Source organism: Podarcis raffonei, chromosome 8, assembly GCF_027172205.1.
Source record: "Podarcis raffonei isolate rPodRaf1 chromosome 8, rPodRaf1.pri, whole genome shotgun sequence".
In the NCBI taxonomy this organism is placed as follows: domain Eukaryota; kingdom Metazoa; phylum Chordata; class Lepidosauria; order Squamata; family Lacertidae; genus Podarcis; species Podarcis raffonei.
The window spans coordinates 9,053,625-9,079,507 of NC_070609.1; the positions used below are offsets into that span (position 1 = coordinate 9,053,625).

Consider the following 25,883-nt stretch of genomic DNA (forward strand, 5'->3'; position numbering starts at 1 on the left):
TGTTAAACCACAGAGCCTAGGACTTGCTGATCAGAAGGTCGGCGGTTCGAATCCCCACAACGGGGTGAGCTCCCATTGTTCGGTCCTTGCTCCTGTCAACCTAGCAGTTCGAAAGCACCTCAAAGTGCAAGTAGATAAATAGGTACCACTCTGGCGGGAAGGTAAACGGCGTTTCCGTGCGCTGCTCTGGTTTGCCAGAAGCGGCTTAGTCATGCTGGCCACATGACCCGGAAGCTGTACGCCGGCTCCCTCGGCCAATAAAGCGAGATGAGCGCCGCAACCCCAGAGTCGGCCACGACTGGACCTAATGGTCAGGGGTCCCTTTACCTTTACCTTTATGCATAAAAACAGACATCAATTAACTAAAATACACCTTAAAATTAATTCAGACAAGTTAAAATCTGGGCAGGTGGCAATTATCAGGTTGGAATTGAGAGTGGTTTTAGAAAGGGGGAATGCAGAAGCCATGAGAGCCAGACGTTTTGGGATCCGGTTTCCCCACCATTGTCAGGGAGATGAAGTTAGCCGTGAAGTCTCTAACCCTGGGGGCTTCTGGGATCCCACCCGCATCGGTGGCAGGGGAGAAGGTCCCAGGTCGTTGGGGATCTCTGGCTTTTGGCTAGGCTCCCATTCACCCAGGTTGCCTTCGCTCCCCGCTTGCCATCCAGCAGGCGCACAGTTGGCCCGGTGCCACGTGCCACAGAAGGGATGCAGACCTATCGTTCGCTCCTTTATCTGCTCGGGTGGGTAATTGCTTATGGTGACTTGACAGGTCAATAGCTCTCTTTCTCTCTCTCTCTGCCTCCCTGCCCCCTGCCGCCTGGCCCTCGCTGCCTTTCCTAATGGCTTTGCTCCTTTTTATCGGCCAGCGGATTCAATCCATCGCCAGCTGCCTTCTCTACCCAGGGCTCCCCTTAATCAACTGCAGTTTGGCTCTGCCTGCTGCCTGCTCTCTCTTGAAAGCTTTCCCCAGAAAGATCGGGGCTGGCCCCCAATTCTTAACATAGCACGTAATTTAGTTCTGTGCATTGCCAGCCCAAAGATGGCCTGTTTGGTTTGGAGACGGTTAAGAGCAGGGAGGAGGTATGCAGATCCAAGTACCGTAGCCTTCTCTGCCTGGATGAATCATGCAAGCCATTTTTTTAAAAAACGCACCTTCCAGTTTTCTGCCGTATAACCAAAGGACATTTTCTCCATTTCTCATTCCATTAATGCCTTGGGGGAAATTCAGAAGGTGAAGCCAATTAGGTGCAAGAATAATTTAATGAATAATTCCCAGTGTGTTTCAAATATCTTTATCAGGGGAAATTTATTCCACATTTAAATAGATGCAAAGTTGCATCTCCTTCTAGAATTTCGTTTGCAGGGGGAAGAATGTCTCCAGGCAGAACTGATGACCAATCCAGTCTTGAAACTGCTGTGTCTCACACAGCATCTGCAGAAGATTATATTTTTATATTCTGCAGTAATCCAGAACAGCACCCTAAGTTTATCCCCAGGCAAGCACTGAATGTTTGTTCTTTTTAAGGGGGGAAAATCCCATCCTCTGTCACCCTAATTCTGAGGACAACCAGATGGTTAACTGACCCAGATTATGCTTTGTTATTTTCTTCACTTCTCCACCATTGTATATCTGTAAATTGACTAGCACTAAAAGTTGGTTACAAATTATAAGCAGTCACAAAAACAATTCACATAAGTAAATCAATTCAGCAGTAGAAACTTAACTGAATTAAATTGCCGAACATTTAAACAACAGCAGGAAAACAGCAAAACTTAAATAGGCCAGGTCTGATTTAATCAGCCAGATTCAGACAGCAGAACATTGAACAGAAAGCTCAAGAGAATTAAAATAGCCTTCCTAGTTGCCTTAACAGTAACAACTAAGTCACCAAGTGGACATTTTTGTACAGTCACAGTTGCTACCGCAGAAAATGCTGTATCTCAAAAATGGCTTGAGATTGAGAGGTAGAAAATTAAATTTTTAAAAGTCATATATTCAGTTGCCCATCACACTTCTCAAATCTAGAGAAGCACCTTTGGCTCTGATCCTATCAGGTGGGGAATTTTCATACGCTTGAAGGGCCAAGGGAGAGGGGAAACCTTTTTTGAAAGCCTTGTACAGCTTTCTACAACTTTTATGACAGGTCCATGCTTGTCCCAGGAGCCTATGTTGGTCTGTCCCCACCCTCAGGAATACTCTTAAGTAACGGAGTAATTGGGCCAGTTGCCAATGCAGACTGAGCTGTATTTCGGCCAGCAAATCTTGGAGACTAGACTTTTGCAATCACACGCAGAGGTGGTTGTTGTAGGTAAGAAAATAATTAAGTTGTTTATGGTACAAATACATAACTTGGATAGGAAAGTTTCTAGTTCTAGTCTAGCTAGTCTAGAGAAGAGCAAGGCAGACATGCTTGCTCCTTTGTCCTCTCAGAGGATAGTTAAAAGATGACCACTCATCTTGCGGTCTGAAAGAGGAGGAGGAAGTTGTGAAACAGGATGCAACCTAAGGCATAATCAGTCTGGTTAGAGTGTGGTGCTGACAACGCCAAGGTTGCAGGTTCGAACCCCATAAGGGACAGCTGCATATTCCTGCATTGCAGGGGGTTGGACCTTCCAACCTGTGATTCTATGCAATGAACAACAAAGAGAGAGAGAGAGAGAGAGAGAGAGAGAGAGAGAGAGAGAGGTCAGCTCAAGAGGTTAAAGATACAGGGATGGTCTAGCAATCTGGAGGTCCTTAATGCTCTCTTCCAACCCCCAAGCTTCCAACACAAAGTCCCTCCTGAGTTACAATACTGTATTTCATTGTTATTATTTTTAACAAGGCTCTTTCAAAAAAGAAAAGAAAAGAAATATCTCGGGAAATGTGCAGGTAGGATTCGGTGCAACTACTTCCAAAGACATAGTAATTATGCCAGTTTAAAGTGCCTGCATTTAGGTTCTGGATGTTGTACAGCTATTCCTTACCCTCTCAGATCCCTTAACCACAAAATTTCTGACTGGGGCCCTGAGCCCAATTTACCACCTTCTAGAGCTGGTTATGGGTCACGGTAAAGGTAAAGGTAAAGGGACCCCTGACCATTAGGTCCAGTCGTGGCCGACTCTGGGGTTGCGGCGCTCATCTCTCTCTATTGGCTGAGGGAGCCGGCGTACAGCTTCCAGGTCATGTGGCCAGCATGACTAAGCCGCTTCTGGAGAACCAGAGCAGCACACGGAAACGCCGTTTACCTTCCTGCTGGAGCGGTACCTATTGATCTACTTGCACTTTGACGTGCTTTCGAACTGCTAGGTTGGCAGGAGCTGGGACCGAGCAACGGGAGCTCACCCCATCGCGGGGATTCGAACCGCCAACCTTCCAATCGGCAAGTCCTAGGCTCTGTGGTTTAACCCACAGCACCACCCGGGTATATTGTGGCTCTTATCACATCTAACCACTGGCCATGTAGGCAAAGACCGCTGGTCCTGCAATACTTGGAGAGTCAGTTGGGTTTACCCATCCTGGCTTACAGCCTCTGGATCTTGATTGTATATCTGCAAACTTCAGGGCCTTTTTTTCTTCTTGCAGGAAGCCCAGTCGGTCCTGACATTTGCCATTGACAGCACTGAGAAGAAGGTGTTGATGTCGAGCACGAAGGGGACGTGTTCAGTGGAGCAGGTGAGTCTATAATGGACCTGGCCAGGTGCAGGTGTATTTACCTGTGGCATCTGTTTGTCAGAGTCCACTTTGAATAATCTTTCAGGAGCATTCACTGCAGTTGCAAACATACAAGGAGCAATTTAAGCAGGATACACGTGCATTTGCTGCCCGCCTCTGAATGGCAGTTGCTGTGAATCGCAGGTGGGCAGAACACAATTTAAGAAGGGTGTTGATAAGCTGGAACATGGGTAGGCAAACTAAGGCTCGGGGGCTGGATGCGGCCCAATTGCATTCTAAATCCGGCCCGCGGACGGTTCAGAAATCAGCGTGTTTTTACATGAGTAATATGTGTCCTTTTATTTAAAATGAACCTCTGGGTTATTTGTGGGGCATAGGAATTTGTGTGTTTTTTTCTTCCAAAATATAGTCCGGCCCTGCACAAGGTCTGAGGGACAGTGGACTGGCCCCCTGTTGAAAAAGTTGTATGACCCCTGAGCTGGAATGTGTGCAGAGGAGGGCAACCAAGATGATTGTTGTTGTTTAGTCGTTTAGTCGGGTCCGACTCTTTGTGACCCCCTGGACCAGAGCACGCCAGGCACTCCTGTCTTCCACTGCCTTCCGCAGTTTGGTCAAACTCATGCTGGTAGCTTCGAGAACACTGTCCAACCATCTCGTCCTCTGTTGTCCCCTTCTCCTTGTGCCCTCCATCTTTCCCAACATCAGGGTCTTTTCTAGGGAGTCTTCTCTTCTCATGAGGTGGCCAAAGTAGGGGTCTGGAAACTAAGCCTTACGAGGAGCGCTTGAAGGGTATGTTTAGCCTGGAAAAGACGAGAATGAGAGGAGATATGACAGCCATCTTCAAATATCTTAAGGGCTGTCAGATGGAAGAAGGAGCATGCTTGTTTTCTCCTGCTCTGGAGGGTAGGACTCAAGTAGGCTTCAAGTTGCAAGAAGGGAGTTTCCGGCTAAACATCAGGACACTAAGAGCTGTCCAACAATGGAACAGTCTCTCAGTGGTGGACTCTCCTTCCTTGAAGGTTTTTCAGCAGAGGTTGGATGGCCATCTGTCATGGATTATTCAGTTGAGATTCCTGCATTGGGAATTCCCTTGGGGGTCCCTCTATGATTCTTTGACCTGCTTTCGGGCATCTGATTGGCTCCTGTGAGACCAGGATGCTAGCCTAGGTAGGCATCCTTTAAGGGCCTGGCCTGGGCTCTTCTTAACATCCTTCTGAAAGCAACAGCTTGGCTGATTTGCCCTCAGATGATAAAAGCAAAGCAAAACCCCGAAGTACTGTATTTTTTGCTCTGTAAGACTCACTTTTCCCCTCCTTAAAAGTAAGGGGAAATGTGTGTGCGTCTTATGGAGCGAATGCAGGCTGCGCAGCTATCCCAGAAGCCAGACCAGCAAGAGGAATTGCTGCTTTCACTGCGCAGCGATCCCTCTTGCTGTTCTGGCTTCTGAGATTCAGAATATTTTTTTTCTTGTTTTCCTCCTCCAAAAACTAGGTGCGTCTTGTGGTCTGGTGCGTCTTATAGAGCGAAAAATACGGTAAATAATAGGAATTGTAGTTCAAAGCAGGGGGTTCAGGTTGAGGGGGGCTGCCTTTAAACTTTTAAGACTGGTCTACCAGGACAACAAGTTGCCTCTCTGGGCTGCAGACAAGCAGGCTTTCTGTGCGGAATTGCTTTGCCAAGGCTTTCAGGTGACCTCTCTGCTGTAAATGGCTTCTCGCTTCTATTCCCATTCGTTCTTGGTTCAGAGTTAATTTCTCATTCTTCTGCCTTCTTTGATGCAACCCTGATTATGCTGCTTTATTTATCCTGCGCTCTTAGGCACTTGCAGAAATATTTTTAGCATCTGCTTGCTTGGGGGGTGATATTGATGGATTGCATTTATATACTGCTTTTCAGATAAGGCACCCAAGGCAACTTAAAAAATAAAATGCTGGTGTGTGTGTGTGTGTGTGTGCATTTCAAGAGCTGATGGCATGAGAACCAAAACTTGGACTGTCCTCTTCTGCCTCCTCTCAGGACACATTGAGCAGACCTGAGTTTATGGGATTCTGCTGCTATCCTGCAGTGGGAGCACTTAGCAGCCTGGGATACTACACTTGGCAGTACCTTTTCAGTGCCAGGTAAAGACTTAAAAGAAGGGGGGGAAAGAGATCACCCTGGCCTGTTTAATTGTGGCTCTAGTTAAACCTTGGTGCCCTTTCTCTCTTTGTTAAGCTGTCTTCTCTATACAGTTGCTCTGGCTCAAAATAACAAGCGGGGAGAGAGATAGAGAGAGACTGTGCTGCCTAATGGTTAGAGCATGGGTAGGCAAACTAAGGCCTGGGGGCCGGATCCGGCCCAATCGCCTTCTAAATCCAGCCCATGGATGGTCCGGGAATCAGTGTGTTTTTACATGAGTAGAATGTGTCCTTTTATTTAAAATGCACCTCTGGGTTATTTGTGGGGCATAGGAATTCGTTTATTCCCCCCCAAAAAAATATAGTCTGGCCCCCCACAAGGTCTGAGGGACAATGGACCGGCCCCCTGCTGAAAAAGTTTGCTGACCCCTGGGTTAGAGTTTTGGGCTAGCACCTGGGAGAGCAGGGTTCGAGTCCCTCCTCCGCCATGAAGCTCACTGGGTGACTTTGAGCTAGTCACCATCTCTTAGCCTAACCTACTTCACAGTGCTGTTTTGAGGATGAAATGATGATGAGGAGGAGAAGCATGTACAGTACCACCTCAAGATCCTTGGAATATAAAGGCATTTTTTAAATATAATAAATAAAACAAGGCATTAAGTTAAAACCACCAGACCCCGAAGAGCCCCATTCTGATTGTTCGTGGGACTCTGGCCATCGCTTGGCCTGGATTCTGTACACTGGGTTGATAATAATAATAATAATTTATTATTATTACAGTCGGAGACCAGCTTACACTGGATTGACGTTTGACTGCTTTCTCCTCGCAGCCCTTGGGTGCCGTTCTGTTCTTTGCTCATTAACATTCGGGCGATGGCTTTGCCGTGCCTCACCTTGTGGCGGGGTGTGTGTGTATGTGTCCATGGCACACTCAGGATGGAGGTGGTCAGTTACCATGGAAACTGTGGCTCAGGTGATATATTGCCTGGAGTCCCGGGCCCTGCTTCCCTCTCGCCCCTTTGCCGTGCCGTTTTTGCCAGTTGCTCTCTGTGGGGTTTTGCGGTGCTTCAAAAGGGAAAAATGCAGCCTGCGGGACTTATGGCGGCAAATGGCTGCTTCCCTTGGAAATTATCATATTTTTCTCTCCATAAGATGTACCTGACCATAAGACGCACCTAGTTTTTAGAGGAGGGGGAAAAAATATTCTGAACGAAACAGTGGATGTATGATTTTTGTGGTTCATGCTGTGGCCACAGACATGATATGTGATTTGACGGTGAGTTTGGGGTAGCCCAATGCAAAAATCCTGAGAATCCATGTGGATCCATGCTTTATAACCACGTTTTTGCGTCATTGCGGCCCCACGAAACAGTGGATGCGTGATTTTTTTTGGTGCAGGCTGTGGCCGTGGACATGCTATGTGATCTGATGGTGAATTTGGGGTGACCCAATGCAAAAATCCTGAGGATCCATGTGCTTTTACCTCCCCCTCCCAGGCAGCCTCCTTTATCTCTAGAGTCCTTTATCTCCCTCCCAATTGCTTGCCGATCCGCCCCCTTCCCTCTTTCTAAAAAAAAAAGCAAAAAAAGCACAATTTGCTTTTTGCCCCTGGGCAGTTCGGCTCCAGGGACCACGCATTCGCTCCATAAGACACACAGACATTTCCCCTTACTTTTTAGGAGGAAAAAAGTGCGTCTTATGGAGCGAAAAATACGGTAATGGCTGCTGTGGTAGTAAGAAAGAATATCAGTGCCACTGCCGAGGCTAGAACTGGTTCTCTCGTTGCTCTTTATTGTGTCTGAATTCATTTCAGGATCGTGCTCTCTCATTTTGGGGTGTATGGGGTTGCAGCTGCCCTTAGGTCTTGGCCGCTGAAGGCCAGCGGACCGCAGGCACGGAGCCCATTTGAATAGGCCGGCGGCCGGGCGCTGCCTCAGTCGCCGAACATCTGGAGCTCCTGCTCCAGTCTCCTTAAATCGCTCTTGACAGCCTGTTTTGGCGGGAGCCTTGGAAAGCCGTCCGCCAGTCACGTTTATTGGATGTATCCGTCTGAATTGGCCGGGCCATCTGTCCCTCCTCATCCATCACCTCTTGTTTGCTCTCCCAAGGCAGAAAAGTGAGGGGAGGGGGATTTATTCATGAAGGGGACGACGACGATACAGGTATCTGCGTCAGGTAGGCAGGGCCTGCAAAGCGGGGCCTGTGTGAATTGCTTCCTCTCTTCCTCCCCTCAAAAGACATTTAGGGAAGCCGCTTAGTATTCTGGTCGTGGGCCGCGGAGTCGTTTCTCATTACTGTTGCCGCGGCCCTGCCAAACGGCTTGGAACGCCAGCCCGTCCTGCTCTAAAGGAACAATTATGAACGCTAATGTGCTATTGAACGGAGGTGGCAGCCAGGCGCCATTAATTAGACAAGTGTTTCTGTCGAGAGAAGGGGGGGGGAGCAGAAATTGCTTTTGTTTTGGGGTGAATTCTAATCAGTTTAGTGCTTTTTTAAAAAAAAGAGAGAGGAAGATGCTGAAACAGAAAAATGCAAACTGTTATTTCCTTCTCTCTGAGGTTCATCTAACATATTGTGAGGCCTCTTTTATGGCGAGAGTTGAGGAAGCGGAAAGTGGTTGCAATGGAGTTCCTTATACATGCCCCCCCCCCTAGAAATTATATCCATATAAGCCACCAGAATAATATTTATTGTTCACAAGGAACCTTCACCAGGAGGTTCCAAGGCAGGTCAGACCAAAAAACAACTAAAAACAAATGGTGATTGCAACTCGAGATATATAAATATATATAATATCAAAAACTAGGGTAAAGAAATATGTGTTCGGCATTCTCCAAAGGGTGCATAGCAAAGCTGTCAGGTGCACTTCTGTGGGGAAGGAATTCAATAACTTACGGAAGTGATTCTCGGAGTTGTGGCCTGTCACACTGGAGAGGATGGCAAGAGTGGCAGGAAGATTCAAGGATGATCAAAGAAACATTTAAATATTTCAGAGTGGTATGGTATTACTATAAAAGTAATTTTTTTAAAAAATTGCATAATATGGATAGATACCTTTTCAAAACGAGAGCAAGAGCATCAGGTGATACTGAGAACAATCCCAGTTGTGTTTTCCAGTATATTTGCTATCAATAAAAAAATTCTTTTGACGCAAGCAAATATTTATTCTGAAAGTGTGGCCCAGAGCAAAAGGTTTGAGAACCACTGATTTAGGGGCTGCCACAAATAATGGACTTTCCTGGACTGCCACTCTCTCCCAGCTTCTGAGGGTGGCAGAGCTACCAAGAGGGTCACCTCTGCTTATTTTAACACCTGAGAAGACGGTCTCATAGAGTTGGAAGGGACCCCAAGGGTCATCTAGTCCAACCCCCTGCAATGCAGGAATTACAGCTAAAGCATCCTTGACAGGTGGCCACCCAAACTCTGCTTAAAAGCCTCCAATGAACCTTCTGAGGTGGTCCGTTCCCCTGTCAAGCAACTCTTATTGCCAGGAAGTTCTTCCTGTAAAAGAAGAAGAAGTAAAATCGGTTATGGTGCAGTGGGCGAAGGACTTTGGATATAACATACAGATGGCGGAATGGGAAAATTTATGGAGAAGGGAACTGAAATTTACGGCTTGTTTTACTACAAAAGAAAACTTTATGAAGATGCTACATCAGATGGTACATCACCCCCATCAAATTGGCCAAAATGTACAAAACCAACTCAAATTTAGGCTGGAGGTGTAGTGAGCTAGAGGGAACAATGTACCACATGTGGTGGGGTTGCAAAAAATAAATAAATATCTAAATAGCTTTTGGGAACTTGGATATAATGATTTCTAAAAAATGTTTAAAACAACGTTTATCAAAAAACCAGAAGCCTACCTCTTAGGTCAGGGGTCAGCAAGGTTTACCTCACACTGGGCTGGTTCACTCCAGTGGAGACACATCTATGGGCCGGATGCGCATCCGCGATTTCCAGCGCCACAGAAGCGAGTCCCCAAGCCATGCTGTGCCGGTTTAGCGCGGCACGCAGGGACTTGCCGAGTGGGTGGCTTGGGTCAGGGGCGGTTTGTGGGCCAGTTAAATGACCCCATGGGCTGCTTGTGGCCCATGGGCCTTCGGTTGCCTACCCCTGTTTAGGTATTACTGCATCAGCCATTCCAAGAGAGAAAAGGAGGGTTTTTTTGTAGCAACAACAGCAGCGAGGATGCTGGTTGCCAAGGGGTGGAAAGGAGATAAAATCCCATCCCTGGAGAGCTTAGCTGTCAACTTTCAGATTTGAAAATAAGGGATCAGCAGCCTCGAAAATAAGGGATCAGCAGCCTCACCTGTCCCAGGGACAGTCTACGGGATATATAACAATCTGGGAAGCAGCGGGCACTGGAATAAGGGGATTTCCCGCAAAAAAAGGGAAGGTTGACAGCTGTGCTGGAGAGCCAGAGTGGTGTAGTGGTTAAGAGCAGTAGACTCATAATCTGGTGAGCCAGGTTCGATTCCCCGCTCCTCCACATGCAGCTGCTGGGTGGCCTTGGGCTAGTCACACTTCTCTGAAGTCTCTCAGCCCCACTCATCTCACAGAGTGTTTGTTGTTGGGGAGGAAGGGAAAGGAGAATGTTAGCTGCTTTGAGACTGCTTCGGGTAGTGATAAAGCAGGATATTAAATCAAAACTCCTCCTCCTCCTCCTCCTCCTCCTCCTCCTCCTCCTCCTCCTCCTCCTCCTCCTCCTCTTCTTCTTCTTCTTCAAAAGAGGAGTGACAAGTTAAACTGCTTGAATATATGGAACTAGTGAATATGACAGAAAAGATCAGGGATAGATCAACCCAAAAGTTTAAAAAGGAATGGGAGATTTATAGGCAATATTTAAAAGAACATTGTCCCCTATTAAAACTTTAGAGTGCAGCCAATCAGAAGTTGTGGAAGTCGTGTCGGACGTTTGGGTTCCAAAGAACGTACGCAAACTGGAACACTCCCTTCTGGGTTTGCGGCATTCGGGAGCCAAAACGTTTGACTCGCAAGGCGTTCAGGATCCAAGGTACAACTGTGTAGTGACTTGAGGGACAGGGAGGGCCCTCTGGCCCATGGCTTGAATGTGGCCCTCCAAGCCTCACCAGCTGACCGATGGGACTGTGCCCAAGCTGTACCCCATCTCCCTGAGCACCCCTCCTGCGAACCCTTCTGCAACCCTTTACAAGCTTTGGCCTGGCAGGAAGGTGGAGTTGAACTGTGCTCGTTCATGCCTTTTGCTTCCCCAAAAGGGAGAGAAGAGGCGTTTGTAGGAAGCTCTTGCCTTCTGCCGCAAAGAGCCCTATGGTACGAAGAGAGCCGTGATCTCTACGTTACTCCTTCTTCTTCCTGGGAGCCACTCCAGCGCCCCAGCAGCTGGGGTGTCAGCAGCAAACGATACACAGAGCCAGCATCCATCAGCAGCTGCCGAATCCTCTGCTGGGGGAAAGTTTTGCCTCTCGCAAGAGCAACAGGCGGCAAGAGCACAGGCAATAAATAATTATGATTTACCTTCCATCGCCGGCATGAGCTCGGAGACACCAGCCGCATGCTAACGCTGCTGGCTTGGAAACCGTGCTGTGTAGAGGATGGGAAGGAAGGGAGGACAACGTTTCCCATCATTTTCAGCCGCAGCCGAGAGCTGCCTGGTCCCCGCAGTGTTCTTGTTTGCCTCCTCCTTCCCTGCGGCTCCTGAGCCGGGCGGGTTTTGCTTGGCTGGCTTCTGCAGCAGCGCTTTAAATCTACTTCATAGGTGGCTGTCTGGAAAAAAACTGGTCCTCTGCCCACAAAAGGAGAAGGAGGTGATAAGCCCTTAAGCTGTGGCAATGTTTGGGCGCAGGGGGTGAGAGACAGAGAGAGAAAAAGAAAGCAGAACAGTCCACCATCTAGCTTCAAAAAGTCACCCCCCCATTATACTTCATCTTAGTTGTTGTGTTGTATAGCTTTAATTGATGGCTGTTGTCTTCATATTTCTATGTAAATAGCTTTGTGAGGTTGCATTTAATGTGGGGTGTGTGCGTATCTTTTTCTTTTGCAGCCTCTCACATCCATCTTTGGCCATACGCCCCTTCAAGTTCTCTCCATTGTTCTTTGCCATTCTTGGTATAATAATAATAATAATAATAATAATAATAATAATAATAATAATAATAATTTATTTATACCCCGCCCATCTGGCTGGGCTTCCCCAGCCACTCTGGGCAGCTTCCAACAAAATATCAAAATAGCATAATACATCAAACATTAAAAGCTTCCCTAAACAGGGCTGCCTTCAGATGTCTTCCAAAAGTCTGGTAGTTGTTGTTCTCTTTGACATCTGGTGGGAGAGCTTTCCACAGGGTGGGTGCCACTACCGAGAAGGCCCTCTGCCTGGTTCCCTGTAACTTGGCTTCTCGCAGTGAGGGAACCGCCAGAAGTCCCTCGGCGCTGGACCTCAGTGTCTGGGTAGAACGATGGGGGTGGATACGCTCCTTCAGATATACTGGACCGAGGCCATTTAGGGCTTTAAAGGTCAGCACCAGCACATTGAATTGTGCTCGGAAACGTACTGGGAGCCAATGTAGGTCTTTCAAGACCGGTGTTATGTGGTCTCGGCGGCCGCTCCCAATCACCAGTCTAGCTGTCTTGGTAGAGTTGGAAGGGACCCCGAGGGTCATCCAGTCCAACCCCCTGCAATGCAGGAATCTCAGCTAAAGCATCCATGACAGATGGCCACACAACATCTGCTTAAAAACCTCCAGAGGAGGAGAGCCCACCAATGGGAGCCTGTTCCACTGTCAAACAGCTGTTGCCTCCACACAAGCCTTGTTGTTAGTTTTAGATCTCCCACCCATCGCATAGGGTCTTTTGAACTTGTAGGGTCTCCGTGCGAACCCAGCCTTATTCCATCAGCCCACATCACCTCTTGCCACGTCTCCTGCATGTGTCCATTTTAACTTTGTGGCCTTTCCCACTACATACGTAGCTTTCCATCTTGGTCCTATCCGATTATTAGTTTTTCCATCTTCTAATTATATTCCTAGAATTGCACGCTTCGTGGCATGCTGTGATATTCCTAAGCTGTCCTTATTTCTCTCTCTCATGGTCTAGTTCCACTACATATCACAGTGACACATCCCTTAGTTACATTCTGTTTGGATTTCTGTAATGTGCTCTACATGCGACTGCTCAGAAACTTCAGCTGGCTCAGAGAGCTGCAGCCAGAATGTTGACCGGGGCTGGTTATAGGGAGCTGTTACAACAACTCACCTAGACAGCATCTTAAAAAGCAGAGACATCACCTTGCCAACAAAGGTCCGTATAGTTAAAGCTACGGTTTTCCCAATAGTGATGTATGGAAATGAGAGCTGGACCATAAAGAAGACTGATCGCCGAAGAATTGATGCTTTTGAATTATGGTGCTGGAGGAGACTCTTGAGAGTCCCATTGACTGCAAGAAGATCAGACCTCTCAATTCTGAAGGAAATCAGCCCTGAGTGCTCACTGGAAGGACAGATCCTGAAGCTGAGGCTCCAAGACTTTGGCTACCTCATAAGAAGAGAAGACTCCCTGGAGAAGACCCTGATGTTGGGAAAGATGGAGGGCCCAAGGAGAAGGGGACGACGGGATGAGATGGTTGGACAGTGTTCTCAAAGCTACCAGCATGAGTTTGACCAAACTGCGGGAGGCAGTGGAAGACAGGAGTGCCTGTCATGCTCTGGTCCATGGGGTCACGAAGAGGCGGACACGACTAAACAACAACACAACAGCTCAATTAGCTACCAGTTTGTTTCCTTGCACAATTCAGACCTATTAAGCCCTTTACGGGGGCCGTATTCCCTCATATGCACCTGCCTGGGTTCTGAGATCTTCTGGGGAGTCCCTTATCTCGGTCCCACCACCCTCACAGACACACAAGACAGGGCCTTCTTGGTGGTTGCTCCCAGAATTTAGAACTCCCTCCTTGGAAAAGCTAGACTGGCTCCCTCTTTGCTGTCCTTCCACCTTCTTGTTCCAACACAGGCTTTTTTTTTTAAGTTAAAGGACTGGTGCTGTGCTGTTTTTATTATAATTAATGGCATGCCTTTGATTCATTTTTAACCAATTCTGTAAATGTTTAAGTGTTAGCTGGCTAAATAATGGGTGGCTAATCCAGTTTGGAACAACTAGCTCTTTGCGGTTGGCTGTACTGTCTGTGGTCTAGCACAGAGCCATGACTGCATTTCTTCCACCCGTTGAGACTCGGGTGCTTCAGAACGCTCAGCTCAGAGATGCCTGTCAGTCCAGCGGAAGAAGGCCAGGGAGGAAATTAAAACAGCCCCTTTGAACTCTCCTGATAACAGCTGCTGAACGACGCCGTGGCAGATTTCCATCAAATTTCCTTGCATTTTAACAAATGGCACAATAGCTAGATTTGGGGTGGCAGAGCAGGGGTCCAAATGCGTTGGTTGGGTGCCCTGGAAGATTCATCTTTTCATCTCCTGTTGCTCTGATTGCATCACCCTTTCCCTTAAGCACTCATCTCCATCACCCTTTAATAAAACTTTTCATCACTTGGTGTCTGTCTCTGTCACCTATCTTGCTTTTTCACCTTCGCCCTCTGCCCATCAGCTAACCTCTGTGGCGTGCCCCTCTCTCCCGCTATGTTCTCCCCCCTGCTAAGGAAAAGCACTCCTCATCCCCCACCCCATAATTTGAGGGGGACAAGCTCTCGGGGACCCCCATTTTCAGCACAGCTTTCTCTCGGCCCTCCAGTTTCAGCTGGCTAGCAGGCCGTGAGCTTGACCTACCTGGAGGCCTGTCCGGCTACACCTGTCTGAATTTAGACCAGCTCCTGGAAGGAGCACAGTAGCTGAGTGGGAAGAGAGAGGTAGTCTTGGGTGCTGAGGGCAGCGGTTGGAAGGGCACATCTTGTATTGCCTAGTGCAGGGGTCGGCAAGCTTTACCGGCCATGGGCTGGATCACTCCCATGGAGATCCTCTGTGGGCCGGACTGGTGCAGCGTGATGCTGGATATCACATCTGCGCATGTCAGTGGCGCTGGAAATGGCTTCTGCGCATGCCCAGACGCCAAAAATCGTGCCTGAACAGAAGCGATTTTCGGCATCTGGACATGCGCAGATGCGATTTCTGGTATCTGCGCGTGCGCAGACGCCATTTCTGGCGCCACTCGACAAGTCTCCGTGCTGCGCTGCTTTAGTGCAGTGCATGGGGGACTTGCCAAGTGGGCAGCTCGGTTTGCAGGCAGCTTGTGGGCCGGTAAAACGGTCTTTGTGGGCCACATCTGGCCCATGGGCCACACGTTGCCAACTCCTGGCCTAGTGTGAAAAGTTCCCCCTTCCCCGTTTCTTTATAAAGGACCCTTCCCCCATTTCCCCCACTCTTCCACATTCTCAGAATCCACCTTCTCAGAATTGAGCCCTCCCTCCACACTGCAGGGGAAGAAATAAGGAAGTTTCTATTCCTTGCCGTTGTGAAGATCGGCTTGAGAGTATGTGGGCCAATGTCTTGAGATTTCCAGCCATGAATGCCAGTGGGAAACAGGGCTTCAGCATCCAGGCACTGAGCAGAGCAGGAATAAATCGCACAGAATTGTGGAAACTGTGGCAGAAAATGAGAGTGAAGACAAGTCGCGTTATTCGGGTTTCCTTGACATGGGATTCGGGTGGCTTTGACACAGAAGAAGCAGAAGAAGCAGAAGAAGAAGAAGAAGAAGAAGAAGAAGAAGAAGAAGAAGAAGAAGAAGAAGAAGAAGAAGAAGAAGAAGAAGAAGAAGAGGAGGAGGAGGAGTTTGGATTTGATATCCCGCTTTATCACTACCCGAAGGAGTCTCAAAGTGGCTAACATTCTCCTTTCCCTTCCTCCCCCACAACAAACACTCTGTGGGGTGAGTGGGGCTGAGAGACTTCAGAGAAGTGTGACTGGCCCAAGGTCACCCAGCGGCTGCATGTGGAGGAGCGGAGACGCGAACCCGGTTCCCCAGATTACGAGTCCACCTCTCTTAACCACTACACCACACTGGCTCTCTGCTGGATCAGGCTGAAGGCCCTCCTAATCCGGCGCCCTCTTCTCCCAGCGGCCAACCAGGTGCCCGTGGGAAACCCGCAAGCGGGACCCGACCTCAAGAGCAGACTCTCCCCCTCCTGCGGTTTTCGGCAGCTGGTATTGCTGCCTCTGACCGTGGAGGCAGAACATAGCCAACATGGCTGCTGGTTTCCACTCCATTGCTTAAAGCACACCAGACATGGTTTTATAATAATATAATAATAATTTTTATTTATACCCCGCCCTCCCCAGCCAAGGCCGGGCTCAGGGCGGCTTACAAGCAATAATAAAAACAAGTTGAATGATTACAACTTAAAAACAACATTAAAATACAACATTAAAATATTGAAACATTAAAATATTAAAATGTAGCCTCATCGCAGGAGGAGAAGGAAAAGAAAAAAGAAAGAGAGGGAGGGAATCAAATTGGCTCCAAGTCAAAGGCCAGGCGGAACAACTCTGTCTTACAGGCCCTGCGGAAAGAAATCAGATCCTGCAGGGCCCTGGTCTCATGAGGCAGAGCGTTCCACCAGGCCGGGGCCAGTGTTGAAAAGGCCCTGGCTCTGGCTGAAGCTAATCTAACTTCCTTAGGGCCCAGGACCTCTAGGGTGTTGCTATTTATGGACCTTGAGGCTCTCCGTGGGGCATACTGGGAGAGGCGGTCCTGTAGGTACGAGGGTCCTAGGCCGTGAAGGGCTTTAAAGGTCAAAACCAGCACCTTAAACCTGACCCTGTACTCCACCGGGAGCCAGTGCAGCTTGAACAGCTGTGTGAAGGGGAAACTACAGCTTTGGGGATTCCTCTGGGGAAGTTCTTGTGCTTTTAAAACCAGCGCTGAACGTGCATTAAGGGTTTGGCGTGGATCACTGCAGCGTCAAAATGGGCACCATGCATAGTGGGCGAAAGAAGCAAAATGAATTTGTGGGGTGGGGGGGAGAGGCTTCTTTGCGAATCCTTCGCCTCTCCCTCCTCAGGCCTTCCTGGCACTTCGAGGCCTGCCCCTGTGCGTTACCGTGGCAGCCGAGACGCTTCAGAGGAAAGAGCAGGAGGGCGCGCTCACTTCCCTCTCCCAGCGCTGCGCTCCGTGTGGCGAGCGTGCCCGCTTGCGGAACACGCCGGAAGATTGATGTGGCGTCGTATTGAGCGGGAGGGCCGGGCCGGTTCCCTTATTTGTAGCCGTTTGTCCACGTTCCAGCTCGCCGTGTCCGTAAATCACTTGCCAAATGCAGCTGCCTCCCAGCGCACGCCTTTGCCGACAGGCGGGTTAAGATGCCGAAGCAGGAACTGCCGCATGCACCTCTGCCACTGCCACCCTGGCCCTGCCACATGTGTGCCAGGGCTGGTAATTGAGTTGGGAAGTCCTCACGAGGCACCTGACAGTCCTGAGCAGGCAGCTTGTCTGCCGTGTCAAGTAGGGGAAAAGAGGGAGCTGAGATCTCTATCCTTGTTTTTGTGTGTTTTGAGGTTTGGATACTTTCCCCCTTGCATATAAATGGACTAATTAAGACGCAAGGAACGTTGGTGGGGAGCGTGGCGGCGGCGGCTTTTGACCCCCCCATTCTTCACAGAGGTTGCTGGGGCGGCGGCGAAGCAGCACTGAGGTTTAATTGGCCTCAGGGAGCTGGCGGGAGACGGGTAGCGAGGCAGGGTTTTTTCCTTTCTTGCATCTGATTTCTTCTTCTTCTTCTCCCCGCCTTTTGTTGCTCAGCCCTTTGATAGCTCCCTGCCTTTCGTCTCCCTACTGAGATCCTGCCTCTCATTCTCTCTCTGCACCCTTTCTCCCTCGTATAAAAAAACCCCCTCGCTTTCTTCTCAGCGTAACTTTTGTTCTCTTCTTTTCCCGTCTATCCTTGGTTTGCTTTCCATCTGCCTGGAGCTGGAATTGGTAAGCCGGCTGCGGGAAGCCAGTGGTGGGCTTTGCAAGAGCAGGCTTTGATTCATTCTGTCGGGAGCTGGGCCCTGCAGGCTGCCCAGGACCAGTTCCCATCGCTGCAGAGCAGGAGGTAGGCAGAAAAACAGCATGCACAGGTGTCAAGACTCTGCCCTGACAGAGGGAGCCCAGCCCAGCCTGGAGCTGTTGTTGTTGTTGCTTAGTCATTTAGTCATGTCCAACTCTTTGTGACCCCCTGGACCAGAGCACGCCAGGCACTCCTGTCTTCCACTGCCTCCCGCAGTTTGGTCAAACTCATGCTGGTAGCTTCGAGAACACTGTCCAACCATCTCGTCTTCTGTCATCCCCTTCTCCTTGTGCCCTCCATCTTTCCCAACATCAGGGTCTTTTCCAGGGAGTCTTCTCTTCTCATGAGGTGGCCAAAGTCTTGGAGCCTCAGCTTCACGATCTGTCCTTCCAGTGAGCACTCAGGGCTGATTTCCTTCAGAATGGATCGGTTTGATCTTCTGGCAGTCCATGGGGCTCTCAAGAGTCTCCTCCAGCACCAGAATTCAAAAGCATCAATTCTTCGGCGATCAGCCTTCTTTATGATCCAGCTTTCACTTCCATACATCACTACTAGGAAAACCATAGCTTTTACTATACAGACCTTAGCCTGGAGCTATATGTAGATAAAACAGGTGCTAGGACAGGGTTGGTCCTCCAGCATCGCCTGATTGCCAGGGGGATTCCCCTCAAAGTCAAATCTAGTTTCCCTGCTTTTGATCAGCAGTGGCTAGCCTTGGGACGTAATTAGGGCTGGGCAATATATTGATACATCATCACAAACTGGTTTGGGATCTGTATCGTGATCTCAGTTTCATAATTTTTGACCTGGCGTATATTGCAAATCATGATGTGTGTGTGTGTGCTGTGCAGAAATCACAAGGCGGGGAAAACCATGAAGCCAGCCAGTGTTCCTACATGTTGTTGTTGTTTAGTCGTTTAGTCGTGCCCGACTCTTCGTGACCCCATGGACCAGAGCACGCCAGGCACCTCTGTCCTCCACTACCTCCCGCAGTTTGGTCAGACTCATGTTTGTGGCTTCGAGAACACTATCCAACCATCTCATCCTCTGTCGCCCCCTTCTCCTTGTGCCCTCCATCTTTCCCAGCATCAGTGTCTTCTCCAGGGAGTCTTCTCTTCTCATGAGGTGGCCAAAGTACTGGAGCCTCAGCTTCACGATCTGTCCTTCCAGTGAGCACTCAGGGCTGATTTCATTAAGAATGGAAGCGTTTGATCTTCTTGCAGTCCATGGGACTCTCAAGAGTCTTCTCCAGCACCATAATTCAAAAGCATCAATTCTTCGGCGATCAGCCTTCTTTATGGTCCAGCTCTCACTTCCATACATCACTACTGGGAAAACCATGGCTTTAACTATACGGACCTTTGTTGGCAAGGTGACGTCTCTACTTCTCAAGATGCTGTCTAGGCCTGTCATTGCCCTTCTCCCAAGAAGCAGGCGTCTTTTAATTTCGTGGCTGCTGTCACCATCTGCAGTGATCATGGAGCCCAAGAAAGTAAAATCTCTCACTGCCTCCATTTCTTCCCCTTCTATTTGCCAGGAGGTGATGGGACCAGTGGCCATGATCTTCGTTTTTTTGATGTTGAGCCTCAGACCATATTTTGCGCTCTCCTCTTTCACCCTCATTAAAAGGTTCTTTAATTCCTCCTCACTTTCTGCCATCAAGGTTGTGTCATCTGCATATCTGAGGTTGTTGATATTTCTTCCGGCAATATCCTACATAGCTCCATCTATGTTCCTACATAGCTCCATCCTTATTCCAGACATGATATATTGGTATATGGCAGTGATATATCACAATGTTGAAAACCAGATAATCAGCCAGCCCTAGACGCAATTGATGCCTCCCTGGCATGAGGCCAGGCTCAGGGTTCATACCAGGCAGTGTGGGGCAGTGGGTAGAGTGGGGCCACCCATTCAGGTGGCTGCAGCAGATCCGACCAGCCTCTTGGCTCTCCAAATCATCTTTGCATCATTCCAAGCTGCTGGTGTCGCAGTGGGCTTGCTTGTCGAAAGATCCAGGTCCAGATCTTTTTCCTACCATGAAGGTGATAACCATTACTTATATTCACCTGTCAACGAAAGCAACTTACATTAGAAACAAAAAAATAAATATAATCCAGAGGTAACAAAGACAATAAAACCAGGAGTGAGCGAAAGCTAAAACACTCGTCCAAAGTACGTACTTCGGGGAACAAAGCCTGCCTACCCCAGCCTAACCCAGGGGTCAGCAAACTTTTTCAGCAGGGGGCCGGTCCACTGTCCCTCAGACCTTGTGCGGGGCCGGACTATATTTTTTAAAAAAAATATATGAATGACTTCCTGTGCACCACAAATAACCCAGAGATGCATTTTAAATAAAAGGACACATTCTACTCATGTAAAAACACGCTCATTCCCGGACCTTCCACAGGCCGCATTTAGAAGGCGATTGGGCCGGATCCGGCCCCCGGGCCTTAGTTTGCCTACCCATGGCCTAACCCACAGATGGCTACTGTTAATGATGGCTGCACCCTGGCTCCGGGGCCAGAGGCAACATGCCTCTCAAGGCCAGTCGCTGGGGGAGAACAGCGAGAGAAGGCTGCTGTGCTTCTGCCCTTGCTTGCGGGCCCCCTTCAAGGACCTGTGGGAAGGCAGGGGCTGGACCAGATGGGCTTTTGGTCTGGCCCACCAGGGCTCTCCTTCCTTCCTTGCGAAGCTGTGAGTCAGAGGTTGCCGGTCACTCAGGACTCCCTGGGAAAGTGTAGCCATGACGAATAGTTAATGGGCTTACTTGAATTATATCCCCGAAGGTGGGAGGAAGCTTTTAGGCGGATTGATGCATGTCCGAGGACAGCTCCCTGCGATCCTGAGGCTGCAGAAGAGTCTCTTTAGTAACCTGTTCAGGAGCTACTGGTACTCTTTTAAATCTGTGCCTCCGGTGACATCTTTCTGGCCCCAGGTACAGTGGTACCTCGGGTTACATACGCTTCAGGATGAGAACAGAAATCGTGCGGCAGCAGTGGGAGGCCCCATAAGCTAAAGTGGTACCTCAGGTTAAGAACAGTTTCAGGTTAAGAACAGACCTCCAGAACGAATTAAGTTCTTCACCCAAGGTACCACTTTATAGGCTTACCTTCCCACTCCGAGGTGGCACTGTTTGGTTTGTGTGGCTGCTGCATGTTTTTAAATGGGCACAAAACGCTTGGAAACCTTTGGCTAACAAGTCTAATCATAAGTAATAAAGCCATGGCAAGGAACATGGGGCTCTGGTGCATTGCCGCAGGGGAGAGTCTGTGGGAAGCATCAAGGGCAAGCGTTGCCACTCGCCTTGCCACACACACACACACACGTCTGGGAGATGGGCAGGGGTTCTTTTTGCTACTATTTAGTAATTTATCATCAGGCATTATTTCAGCATCTGTTAACTTGAGATGTTTCTTTGGCCTACCAGTGTGGCGTTTAGTTTCACAGCTGTTAATGCATCGTCTTGAAATGTTGTCGTACTTCGTGTTGTGCGTTCTTGTGAGCTGTTTTGAGCACGGTTCTGCCATGGAAAAGCGTCCTACACACAAACTCATGATGATGGTGATGGCCGATTCCAAGGGCAAACCAAAATCGTAGGAGCTGGGGGAGCTGAAACGGACTACAGGTTCCCTCGCAGAGGAGAACTGATTGCCAAAATCTCTGTCGTATGCCACCTTCAACAATGCTGTCGCCCTCGAGTGTGCTACTATGGCTTTTTTGGGGGGGGAGGACCCTTTCCCCCCTCCCCCAGATCTTTAGGGACCCCTTCCCCTTCCCCTTCCAGCATAACCACCTCTCTTCCTCTCCACAGCTCCAGAAATGCATTGCCGCTTCCCAGCTAGCTTCTGACGCCATCTTCCAGTTCTATCGCGATTCAGCTCACAGGAAATACTCCAAGTGGTGACTCTTCACACGCACCCCCAAGTGGAACGAAGCAGAGACTTGACCGCTTAAAAATGACGCTACGTGGCGTTGGCTGGATCAGCACCACCTCCCCAGCCTTCCATCTCGCCCATCCTTTGCTCTGAAAGGAGAGGTGCCGTTTGATCAGGCTGCCATTAACAGAGATTGTGGAACGGGCTGTGGGTTAAGATGGCAGGATCCTGAAAAAGCTGGGCCTTCGTTGCCACGGGCTGAGTGCTGCACGCTGTGGCGCTCCATATTTGCCCTCCCCGAGCACATGGGCTTCCAGCTCTCTCACATTTTGGTAAGCACGTGTCTCCCCCCCACACTCCCCAATGAAAGACATTGTTTCCGCACAGATTGCGAGGTGGCTGTCTCTCAGCTTGGCCTAGTTGTGAAGCCAAGTTCTTCCTTTTGGATCCTCTGCTCTCTGCTTTGCCTAAAATAGTTTTTTTTGTCTGTGTGGACATTAAAGAACATGTTTTCCTTTCCTTTTCTTCCTCCCTGACTGTGCTATAAACTGTCTTTGCCTACCCTAATGAAGCAGCAGATAAAAACCTCTCCTGTTTAAAATCTGCAGGCACCTGTGTTGCCTGCTGTCTGACGTTTCCCTCACGCAGTTCATAGAAAAGTTGGAAGGGGGAAGGGACCACAAGGGGTCATCTATTCCAACCCCCTGCAACACAGAGGCAGGAATCTTTTGCCCAACGTGGGGCTCGAACCCGTGACCTTGAGATTAAGAGCCTCATGCTGTACTGACTGAGCTTGAGCATTCCCTTTTGAGCCAGTGACGAGCAGTGGTTAGAGCATCGGACTCTGGTTCGAATCCCCACTCGGCCACCAAGCTCATGGTCGCACACTTTCTCTGCCTCGCCTACCCAGCGTTTTCCTAGAGCGAGGCTCACCCTTTGCACTCCAGGTGTGCTGACCCCTGCAGTTTCCCCAAATGTGGGAAACTGGACTATATCATTTGTAAGGTAAAGGGACCCCTGACCATTAGGTCCAGTCGTGGCCAACTCTGGGGTTGCGGTGCTCATCTCGCTTTATTGGCCGAGGGAGCCGGCGTACAGCTTCCGGGTCATGTGGCCAGCATGACTAAGCCGCTTCTGGCGAACCAGAGAAGCGCACGGAAAAGCCGTTTACCTTCCCGCCAGAGTGGTACCTATTTATCTACTTGCACTTTGATGTGCTTTCAAACTGCTAGGTTGGCAGGAGCAGGGACCGAGCAATGGGAGCTCAACCCGTCGCGGGGATTCGAACTGCCGACCTTCTGATCGGCAAGTCCTAGGCTCTGTGGTTTAACCCACAGCGCCACCTGCGTCCCTATATCATTTGTGGTCAGTGATAAAATTGGGGCAAGGCGTGTGTGCTGCCGTGAGCATCATTCTTAATTCATAATAATACGAATGGCACTGAAAATGGGAAAACGTAGCCTAGCTGCTTTCAAAGTGCTACAGCTGGGATGAGCAATTGGGGCCTTGGGTGGAGAAAGGAATTGCCACCGATGGCTTCTAGCCATGATGACTATCTGGAGGCAGCCATGCTTCTGAAAACCACCTTCTGCTTCCCTGCATAATGCCCTTGAGGTTTGGGTCTAGAACTCCCCCTTCATTGCAACCGTCTTTCAAACACTCTGTGCACCTCTGTCATTGCCCAAGCCTTGCGGTCTCCGGATTTCATTGCTCCCATCCAGACTGGGATGGTGTCTGTGCGTGAGACAATGCCTGGATTTGCCCCCACCGTTCTCCATTGGATCCTGGCACACCCTTGCTGCTCCCGCTGCGTAATCCATGGGGACAGCCTGCCTTGGATGCCCATCCACATACACCAAGATGCACCCACCCCTTGCCATTCTCATACATGCCTTGGACCTGGCAGATGATGGAGACATAGAGTTCCGCGCTGTCCCCCTGCTCATTAATATTCTGCGGAACCTCCCTGCTTGTTTTTAATTTTGCAGTTTGGCAGCCGCCGGTGGGGAGAGCACAGCCCCTGCCAAATCAGAGCTTGGCAGATACTTTTTCATTGCCTTCCTCTGCCTCGGAACACAGCGACGTTTTGGTTAAGGTTGGGGAGCAGGGGCTGGTTTGGGAAAGGCCTCCTGCCCCCTTCCAAAGGGGATCCTGGGCTCACATCGGTGCTGCAAAAGTAAAGAGAGACTTTCATTGCGGTTCGATAGCCTTCCTGCCCTCAAAGGGTTGTTCCCAAATCTTGGGGCACAGAAGCGTTCTTTATTGGCGTGAACCCAGCCGACCTTTCCTCCCAGAGCTGGCAGATACTGCTTAATAACCATTTTAATATGGCACTTCGTCTTTTAATCACCCCCACTTTGTCCTTGCAAAGAGATTGCAAGGTTACAGCACATTCTTAGGAGAACAGAGTCCCGTGTTGCTGGCTCCTGAACTTTGGAGCTGGGTGTGTGGGTGGGTATTGTGCAGATTTACTTCACAGCTTCTCAGCCAAAATCTGGTTTTCTGGGGAACGGTCAGATCCCACTGCTTGCCACCTCAAGTACCTCTCCCTCATCCTTCCCTTCAGACAACTGGTGAGAGAAGCAGGGGGAGCTGCGGAACATAGAAGGGCAAGAAGAAAAAGCAATTAACGGAAAAAAGTAGGGTGGCTTAGGGAAATTGCAGGCTGGGGTTTGACCTCTCCCTCCCAACCCATCCCTTCAAAATGCCCTGGTTAGCTGAAAACACTGTTTGCAACCATAGCATTACCGTTTGCATCTCATCACATGTGTATGTGTGTGTGTGTATACGTAGGAATGCGGGTGGTGCTGTGGGTTAAACCACAGAGTCTAGGACTTGCCGATCAGAAGGTCAGCAGTTCGATGGGGTGAGCTCCCGTTGCTCGGTCCCTGCTCCTGCCAACCTAGCAGTTCAAAAGCACGTCCAAGGGCAAGTAGATAAATAGATACCACTCCAGCGGGAAGGTAAACGGCGTTTCCGTGCGCTGCTCTGGTTCGCTAGAAGCGGCTTAGTCATGCTGGCCACATGACCCGGAAGCTGTACGCCGGCTCCCTCGGCCAGTATAGCGAGATGAGCACCGCAACCCCAGAGTCGGTCACGACTGGACCTAATGGTCAGGGCTCCCTTTACATATATATATATATATATATATATATATATATATATATATATATATACACACACACACACACACACACACACACGCAGACACACACACATGCACACTGCATGTATAATCAGTGAGGACTAGAAACCTGCCTCTCTTTTTTTTCAAGAGGAGGATTTGGGCTGTTCAGCAATACAGATTGGTTTCCCAGTTATGTGCCTGTGGAACAGAGCCAGCCAACGTGTACTCGCATCGTGTGAGGTGTTGGCTCCTGTGCTTCAGGAGGCAGCTCCCACAGTGTGGCTGCTAAGCCGTATCATCCATCTCCATCAGGTCACTGTAAATGACGAACGATGGGGCTGTCCTTGGGTTAAGTTCCTGGCAAAGCCTGCTACCCCCCTCCCTGGTCTCTCTCCCCAAACTCTTCCCTCCTCCCAGAGATCCAGCCGCTCTCTTAACCTTCACCAGCTGCCCTGGGAAGAGGCAAACGGCCCGCTTTGATTAATGAGCCTAATTGAGTTGATGAAATGATCTTTTTTTTATTTCCCCCACCGGTGCTTTCTGAGGTCTTCATCGTTTCCTTATTTAAACCAGCTGTCCCTCTGGAAAAATCCCCTCTGGCTTCGAAAGGGCAGGATAGCATCACCACGCATGCATGCGCAAGCATCCTCCTCGTGTTTCTCCCCCACTGGCCTAAGCACCCTCAACCACCAACTCCTCCTCTTCCTCCTTCTCCATCTCCTCCTCCTCCTTAAAGGACGGGGCGACCTCATCTCCCCTTTCCCGGTACAAAGCAAGACTCTGTTCCCAACCGCTGCACTCTCTGCCTCCTGCTCTCCGCAATGAATATTCAATCAAGGCTGCGCTATGTATTATTTCCCACTCTTTCTGCCCCACCGCGGCCTCCTTGGGGAAAAAACACTGAGATTTTAATTAGCAGGCTCCGTGGGGCAGGTGTGCAGGGGTGTCTATGTGTGACAGATGGAAGGGATCAAAGTGAGAGCGCTGTCACTCAGCCTTCCTCCATTTGGAGAGAGGCGATGGAGCCCAGACACACGTCCTTCTTTGCTCTCTTTTCAATTAGGCAGCCTTCGTCTGAATTGGTTTCCTCTCTCTCCACCCCCCCCCCAAAGGCTCCCTTGCGCTCTTGGGTTTC

The 25,883-nt window shown here is 49.5% G+C and overlaps 1 protein-coding gene across 2 annotated transcripts in view; it reads left to right on the forward strand.

The window, feature by feature from the left end:
* EXOSC5 (exosome component 5) overlaps positions 1-22,139 on the forward strand; it is a 41,694-nt gene extending 19,555 nt beyond the window's left edge. For both annotated transcript variants that reach the window (XM_053397791.1, XM_053397790.1), the window contains exons 5-6: positions 3,569-3,658; positions 21,558-22,139. In XM_053397791.1, the coding sequence (XP_053253766.1) occupies positions 3,569-3,658; positions 21,558-21,650 (183 nt within the window). In that variant the 3' untranslated portion in view covers positions 21,651-22,139. The remainder of the gene's footprint in view (positions 1-3,568; positions 3,659-21,557) is intronic.
* Positions 22,140-25,883: the final 3,744 nt, after the last annotated feature.